An 8,827-nucleotide genomic window follows, 5' to 3' on the forward strand; every position below is an offset into this window, starting at 1 on the left:
TCTGTGTTGTGGGTTGATCAGGGTTATCAGAACCAGTAGATGACCGATAACTGAGGTGTGGTGTTGTGTAAGTGTGTGTGTGTGTGTGTGTGTGTGTGTGTGTGTGTGTGTGTGTGTGTGTGTACCTGTGTGATCTGAATGACTGCACAACAAAGAGTCTGAATGGATTTAGTCAAAGCTCAAACTCTGATGCAGCTGCATTCCGGGGGCTTTATGATGTGAAACACCAAAGGAAAGGAAACAATGATCACATTCATGGGTTGTCATTTTCTTCCACTTTTATCTGAGGAATTTGTTGAGAGTTTTTTTTTTTTTCTCTCCCTCTTTTCGTTTCATAACGTAACGCGTCCACCTCATCCAAAGTGGGCCTTTGTTTAAAACATACCAATAAAGTGCGTTACCTCTACAGTAGCATCCGTACTTGCATACAATGTAAAGATGTACCGTAGTTATGTACATAAAGTATTTCATGAGTCATAGCCTGATTTAGAATCATGCAATACTTTACCTGTATTTGAGTTAAGATTTCCATTAAATAAGGTGTTTTTCCTTTTTGTTACTCAACAAATGAGTGGTAGGTGTTTTATTAAAATGGGGAAAAAACAGTAAAATATTGAGGAAAAATGAGAAGAGTCAGATGTGGAGATGAATAAAAGCTTTAATTTTGTTGTTTTTATTTTCATAAACTTTGTTTTATGGTACAAAAAGTTACAGAAAATGCACTTTTTGTGTTCTGATTAAATTTGCGGCCATTAGTTAAATTTGTCTCTGCATGAGTCGCTCTCATGTTAGCAGTAGAGTGCTGCAGGGATGACGTCCTCACTGGTTCCCTCCACAGAGAGCCAATGGGATCATGGATTATTGCAGAAAATACGCTCTGTGGCAAACAAACGTCCATGATGCTTACATGTTTTAGTTCAGGATGATAATCTTCACAAATAAACATCACTTTTTAGATTTTCCAAAAAGCCATTGACTTTGAGACGAGGGAACCAAAAGGGCAAAATTGCTGACTCATTTCCGGGTTTTAGGACCGATTCCTGCAGCACTCTATTGTAATATCTTAGAAAGGAAAGAGCAGAAAGCCACTGAATGTTGTTCTGTGGTAGTCGTCATCCCAAACCTCTCCTTTAATTTGTACCGAAACAACATCCCCCACTTCTAACTGCAACACTACGCCGTTGGACGCATTGTCCTCAAGATCTGGGGATGTGGTTTGACGGTCGGCAGCAATGACCATGAAATGTTCGTTCTTTACAAGTCTCAACATCATACCTATATCAGTGTGTGCTGCATGGCCAGTAAATCTGAAGTAATACACTCCTCTTGCTGGTGCGGTGAAGTAACCTAAAACACAGACAGAAAAGAACCGTCACAGCTGGTAGAAGCGAAGAATGAAACCAAGTGGCCAAAGGAGCACGATCAGACTACCTGTGTGTGGGTTGAAGTGGTTTCCAATGTTGGTGAAGACATTTTTGTAGATGAGTGGAACATAATCTGAGCTGCCTGTGTTACCTTCACCAGATGTCAGAAGGGAGGCAGAAAAAGCCACTTTCCCCACTGTGGCAAAGTTAAAGAACACACAATTAATTCTGAATGATGTCGCCTTCTTCCTGTATACTCACACACACATGCACAAAGCACAAACATTTACCTTGATTGGAATTCTGAAGGTCCTGCAGTGCAGCATCTTGTCCTGAAATCATGACAAACGTTCGTCACCATGTGTTTTCTGCTCAGATCATATTATCTACGGTTGTTAAAGTCATAGAGCTGCTGGTATCAATGAGGGGAAAAAATGCAATAATGTTGGGTTCCTCTCAGCTGTGAGTTGAATTTCTTCCAGCTCGAGGGCACTTCTTTCAAAATAGAGCGGAAATACATGAGGCGCTTGGTAACGCAAAAACAGCGCACAAAACACGTCACTCTCATTAAGAACCATGACAAAACGCCGCCACAGGCTGCTCAAAGTCTGATCGGTGCCTCAACCTTTACCTTCCTGCTGCTTCTCCAGCTGCTCCACGTTGTGTTCACTGACTGTCAGTCGTTGCTGCAGAGTGCTGAGCTTCTGCTGGGCGACGGCAAGATCTGCAGCTTGAGCTAAAGTGACAGAAGAAATGTGACAGAAAAGTGGAAGCGTGCAACAAAAACGAAATATCTCAGTTGTGTTTGGCTGCAATGTGTTCATTCTCCATCTGCAGCTCCTCTGCCAAGCTCTCAGCGGCCGTCATCCTGGCCTCCATGGCTGCAACAAGACTGCTCATGTAAGCTCAGCGACATCTATTTTATTATAAAGTGACTTTCCCCACAAGTTAAAGAACACACAATCAATTCTGAATTACTTTATGTCGCCTTCTTCCTGTCCACATATAGTCACACATGCACAAAGTACTACACAAAGAGGCAAACTTTTACCTTTATTGGAATTTTGAAGTTCCTGCAGTGCAGCATCTTGTCCTGAAATCATGACAAACATGCATAACCATGTGCACACAAATCATGACACAAATCATAAACCCTTCAAAGTGCTGATGGTCAAAGCTCCTGGTCTCCTCCCAGCTCCTGTTGGAGTCGTTTTGAGTTCCTGTATGTCAAAGTAAAAGAACCTTGCCTTCCACCTCGTCTCCAGTGTCTGTGTCTGCGCTTGAGTCTCTGCTCTGCCCCAGAAGCAAAGCGGAACGATCCGACCATGATTGACTCAGCAGACCAGTTTTGGGGAACCCGCCTGGCCTTTGGAGGGCCTCGGAGTTTCCAGAAGGCGAACCGTGACCTGATGGACTGCCTGTTCAACCCTCGAAGGAGGCAGAGGAAGGGTCAGACTCCCGTTCCCGCTGGGCCACGGCGATCTCCTGTTCCTGCCGCCTAGGGTTCCAGTTCCGGCCGCTGCCTCCGCGGGGCCACAGTTGACTCCAGCTCCCCGTGTCCTGTCGGCGGTCCGGCCAACTCCAGCCCTGGTTCCTGACCTTGCTGCCAGATGCCAGCGGTCACCAGTTCCTGACCCCGCCGGGCCACCATCTGAGTCCTGTTCCCCGGAGCCCCTGTCTCCGAGAGTCAGAGTCTGATCCCCAGTCCAGCCCACCCGAGATCCTGTGTCCTGAGCCCTTCTGCCCGTCGGGCCGCCCCCCCCCCGAGATCCTGTGCCCGGAGCAGCTTCGGCAATCCAATGAATGAGTGCTAACAAACTTACCGCAAACAATGAACTGTACACTACCTAACAATAGTTGAAAGAGAACACAACTTACCCAAAATCTCAAGTACCGCACTAATTTGCCGCCTGCTGTTTTTCAGATCATATTATCTACGGTTGTTAATTAAAGTGATAGAGCTGCTGGTATCAATGAGGAAACCTGCAACAAAATGAAACAAAACAAAATATCTCAGTTGTGTTTGGCTGCAATGTGTTTACCGTCATTCTCCATCTGCAGTTCCTCTGCCAAGCTCTCAGCGGCCGTCATCCTGGCCTCCATGGCTGCAACAAGACTGCTCATGTAAGCTCAGCGACATCTATTTTACTATAAAGTGAGTCCTTTATTACGGTGTACCTGTATTCTTTATCTCCAAGGCCTCCACGATGCTCTCAGCAGCTGTTACTCTGGCCGTCAGGTGACTCAGCTCTACCTTCTGCTCCACCACCATGTCTCTCAGGTTCCTCAGCTCAACCCAGACGTCGGTCTGATTCACCAGCTCTTCTTCGCCTCCATCAGCTTCGGTCCCGGCGCTCTGCGTCTGAGCCGTGTCATCGTCGCTGCTCTGTGTCTGAGCTCTGCAAAGATGGCAGAATATCAGTGCCAGTAAGAACACCGAGAAAGTCTTCATCTTCGTTTGGCTGTTTGCTGTCTGTGGGGCAGCTGTGCACTGGATCGGGCGTTTAAGTGTGTGAGCGAGGTCAGATGTGGGTGGTGGGTGGTGGGTCTGCCAAAGCTGTGGGAAAGTTGGCAGGTGGTGGAGATAAAAAGGATTGTGACTTTATAAGATACGCCTGTAAGATCTAATGCACTTCAATACAACTGTTCTGAAATTCATTTTACTTTTACACATTTTATTATGTTCAGTTTTGACACCCCCGGAAGTTAACATAGCACAATGGGATTTTTCTATTGGCTTTTGGATTATTGCAGAATATAAGCTCTAATGCTAACTGTAATGCTAACTCATTACCAGGTTTAAGGACTCATCCCTTCAGCACTCTATTTGAGGACATTCCCTTAAGGTCTTCACAAGAATGGACCTGAAGGACAGACAGAATACGGTGTCCCTGTTACTATAGCATAATAAAATAATCCACCAGGCACCCTATGCATGTGTATTTGCACTCTATCGAGGCATAAAACCGATGATCTCAAAACCTGGCCGAATAAAGCTAAAGCGGTATTTTTGCAATATGGGTAAACTGAGCGATGAACTAATTTCATTGCCGCACACAAACAGTGCCTGAAACAATTGTCCACTCTGTGTCAGAGAGGAACTCAGAACTCATTCTGTCATACCTTGGCAGTGACACTGTGTCAACATGATAAGACTTTCCACTGGTGCTTTTTCTTCTTTCTTCTTCTTCTGTCAGCCAGAAAAATGGCTATATGTCAGGTGAAGTTGTTTTCCAGAATCAACTGGATCTGGAAATATCTCAAACACCTTGAGTGCAAGCGGGCATCCTTAGAGTTCCCAAGGCTACCCGCAAGTCATTGTGAGGAGTTGGGGAAATTTCCCACTGCAAACGAGACCATTATCTGGGCGTGTTGCTTGTGAGTCATAAGCGTGTGCATCAGTGACAAGTTATAGACAATTAGACAGAAATAACAACAAATCAACCTGTCGTTTAAAAACTAAAAAAATAGTTCTTGAAGCGTACAAAGTGCAGTGAATGACATGATTCATGCTGATTGCTGCTTGTGTTTATGAATAAGAATATTGAGCAGCTGTCAGTCAGAGAGAAGCTGCTCGCCGCCTCATTCAACAGGATTCACACACCGGCATCAATCTCTCTAACAAAACACAGCCAGCGGTGAGGTGGTGGGGCAGGAGAACACAGCTGAGTGAGTTGAGTCGATGTACTGCACGGGTTCACATCTAACTTAAGAATAGGCAGAATACAGTCTCCCAGAATCCTGTTCTCACTTTGCCTTCTATAAATGACAGACCTGTCATGAAAAAGAAGACTTTGCTGAAGGGGTGAACACAAACAAATGTACACATCCCACAGAAGTTTTAAAGAAGAGTTCTTTTGGAAGGAGAACACAGGGTTTTTCTACCCTGGTGCCGGAGGGGCCAGAGATAAAGAGAGTAATAGTTAGACTGCGGTCACATCGGTATGCAGACAGTCATGAAAGCGGCACAGTACCTGTTGCGTCTTGTAAATTCATTTGCTGAATATTGTGAAATTTCGCCGCTTAAATTGGGGAGGCCCTTCTTTTTTTGATCACAACTCAAGGGATTGGTGGTAGGGTTAGATAAACACAAGCGGTTCGGATTACAGATGAGCTACCGATATACTCTTGTCTCCTGATGCATCATCATCAACGTCATCCTCATCAAAGAGGCAAATTTAATTATGATGTCTAGATGCTGAGGACTGAAAAATGGCACCAATGATTCAGTAAAATCTGATAAATATCAGTTTGAACTCAAGTGCACGCCCTGTATAAACTACAACGCTTATTGTCTAGTTCTGTCCTCATCAATACACTATTGTCTGATTTTTAAACTGGATTGTATTTTAATAGCCTAAACGAATGTATCCCTGGCCCCATATCTGCAAATTAACAACTGGTTGTTTAAGTGTTCACCCAAAACAAAGTTAACTAAGACACTTAACCCCAAAACTGCTCCTGTAGCTGCATGCCTACAGTGTAGAAATGTGATAGAATCTGAATTGTAAGTCGCTTTGGATAAAAGCGTCTGCTAAATGACTGTAATGTAATGTAATGTAAGGCTAAGAGTCTACACGCTAGCTAGCTAGCTTCTCATGAGACAGTGAGTGCTCCTAGCTAAATGCTAACAACAGCATGCTAACAAGCTAGCAATAATGCTAACTTGCTCACAATGATAATGCTTAGATGCTAATGTGATGGAGGGAATATTTGCACCTGTTCACCATCTCAGTCTAGTGTGTTGACGTGTTAGCATTTGCTAATTAGCACTAAACGGAATAAACCAAAGGATGACCAGCGTTATTACAAATCATCCTGAGTGGAACATAGATGTTTGAAGTTTGAACCATAATTGTTGAGACATTTCACTCAAAACCAGAAATGTCAAACTCATGGTGGCACTTCGGTAAAGTCAAGATATCACCTAGTTACTGTAATTAGGATTCAGTATAGAAACCTTTGATCTGCTGGAGGCGTGAGAGGAATCACAATATGATTCATCCTCTTATCACTATGAATATCTATATATAGATGTATCATAGTAATTCATCTTACAGTTGCTGATTTGAGTCAGGATTAGGTGGATCTGAAAAGTGAAGCCAACGCTGAAGTTCCTTTAAGCTGCATTCTCTCTAGTGTCCACCAGGGGGCGACTCCTCTGCTTGTATAGAAGTCTAGTCTAAAATGACTCTACTTCTCTCTTGATTTATTCTCTCAGTAAACATTGTAAACATGAGTTTATGGTCTCAATCTCTAGTTTACAGTCTTCTTCAATACAGCATGATGTTCATTTAGTACATGATGCTCCATTTAGAGTCAAACAGACTCCTATAAACTACCTTGTTATTGACAGGTCACTATCACGTTGTCTGGGAGTTTTCCGTGTTTTTGTTTTATAACTTCAATCCTTTCACAATGTGTTTTCAATTCATGAAATTTAATTTGTAACCTTTTTGGCCGCTTATCCAGCGTTCAGTTGTACTTAGCTCCGCCCTCTCGTGTCAGCTTTTGTTTACACAAAAAGGCTTCAAAAAGGTCCGTCCACAAACCGGTGGATGACGTCATGGTGACTACGTCAACTTCTAGTCTATAATCTGGACCAAGCTTGTAGACCTGCTGACATTTCTGCCACTGCCAGTAGCATAACAAACATATTTCTCAGATCTGTTTATCCATGAAAATAGTTTTAGTCTTATTGTTCAATGCCGTCAGCGCCACAAACTGATTTATATTCACGTCCATTGAACTGGGGTGGCAGACATGATATTGTATAACAGCTACACATTCATCCAAAACTATCAGCATGTCTACACCACCACGAGCAAGAACCTTTTATTTTAAATATATACTTTTACACTTTACAGACACATTTCATACTATACAGCTCCACAAATGCACCCCGAGTCCATACAGTACAAGCAGAAAGTAAATAACACGGTTTGTGGTGTCAAAAGTCACACATGCCGAAGATGTCTGGCATTACATTCTGTCAGAGCGGCAGTTAACGAGGCGAAGCGTCGTCTGCGGCTCCTCTCCCATTGGTCAGAGACGCCGTTTCCAAGGTGTCGACCTGTGATTAGGACTCCAGTAAATCTTCCCACCCAGGGAGCCTTTGGAGAAGAGCTTCGCCTCAGGTCGATACGATCCTGCAGGGATGAGCTTACCTTTCCTCCATATCTGCCCTCGGGGCAAAGGTAGATCTAACCCAGATCTACCGTCCTTCTGGCCGCCTCACGGCTCAGACTGGAGGCAAACATGTGCGGCTCGATCGATTCCATTCCAAAAGGTGGAATATTAGGGATGTGGTGCAATATCTGCTGAAGTGTGATAAGATGACACCTAGTCGGAGCTATCGGGCGCCTCAACGTGACAGGCAACCTCACATACCTTCCTTCATTCACCTCTCAGGCAAATTCCTCTCTCGCTGTCTTTCTGTCTGCATTTCTCAGCTCTTTCTGTCTTTTCTGTAGGACAAACAAGACAAAGTTGAAGTCTGTCCGTTTCTATCCTTAAGTTTAACTTTAACTGATGTCTCTTCACACCGATGTGACCCAAACCATGGAAATCCTATTTGCCGTGTAACCTTTTGATCAACTTATCTATTGTTGACTTTCCACAGACCGAGCTCTCAGAGGCAACTCTGTTGTCCGCTGATGTAATCGAGCTGTTCAGGCAACGATCAATCGTCGCGGCCTACCCTCAATGTAATTGCTTATAATAGAAATGTTGACACGTAACATAATCTACCGTAATAACTCCAAGCAGGGACACGCACATTGACCAATCACACGGGCCGCGCTTCAAGACCCACATCTGACCCGGCCAATCACACGGAGCGGCGGGAGTCCGGGAGGTAGAGTCTGCTCGCTACTGTATGAAGTGGGCTCGACTGCAGCAGGTAGTCGGCCTCAGCCCAATCTAATGATGCATACTTCCCCCTGTTTATGGCAGCCGGGGAACAGGGAGCGCTAGCCTGTGCTTGTCTGCTGCTGAGAATGCCCATTAACGCTCGGTTCCCCCTCAGGTGATGACCACCTGAGCTATCAAAGACAAGTGTGTCTGTAACACCCCCCCCCCCCCCCACACACACACACACACACACACACACCCCCACCCCTCACATCACCCCCCTCCCCCCTACCTTTGCTCCGACCTCCACTCAAATGCTGCTGTACAGTCGCTTGCATTATTTGTTACAGTAGTCACACAGTTTGAAGTGTGTTTTTAGATATACGTTCTCTTACATCTCAAACTCAAACCCCAAGGAGAATGGGCCACCGGTACAGGATTCTAACGAGCATCTCTGGGTTAAAAGGAAACCAGTTTGGGTCCGACACAATGGGTTAACTTCATCCAGCACCGACATGTTGTTTTCACCAAGTTTCTTTTTATATTACTGGGTTATTTAATAGTATATTTGAATCCAGTGAACAAGCTCAAGTCTGAAAACTGTTGCACAG

At 44.5% G+C, this 8,827-nt stretch overlaps 1 protein-coding gene across 1 annotated transcript; it reads right to left on the bottom strand.

The window, feature by feature from the left end:
* Positions 1–640: 640 nt before the first annotated feature.
* On the bottom strand, positions 641–3,881 carry LOC137886945 (uncharacterized). Its single transcript, XM_068729657.1, has 7 exons — positions 3,543–3,881; positions 3,407–3,469; positions 2,416–2,457; positions 1,996–2,100; positions 1,655–1,696; positions 1,432–1,560; positions 641–1,347 (listed from the first exon to the last, which is right to left on the bottom strand). The coding sequence occupies exons 1-7, from the start codon at positions 3,814–3,816 to the stop codon at positions 1,064–1,066; spliced, it is 939 nt and encodes a 312-aa protein (XP_068585758.1). The 5' UTR covers positions 3,817–3,881; the 3' UTR covers positions 641–1,063.
* Between the last annotated feature and the right edge of the window lie 4,946 nt (positions 3,882–8,827).

The sequence above is a fragment of the Cebidichthys violaceus genome, unplaced genomic scaffold, assembly GCF_023349555.1.
Source record: "Cebidichthys violaceus isolate CVI_PGR_0920_01 unplaced genomic scaffold, fCebVio1.0.p SCAF_47, whole genome shotgun sequence".
Taxonomy (NCBI): Eukaryota; Metazoa; Chordata; class Actinopteri; order Perciformes; family Stichaeidae; genus Cebidichthys; species Cebidichthys violaceus.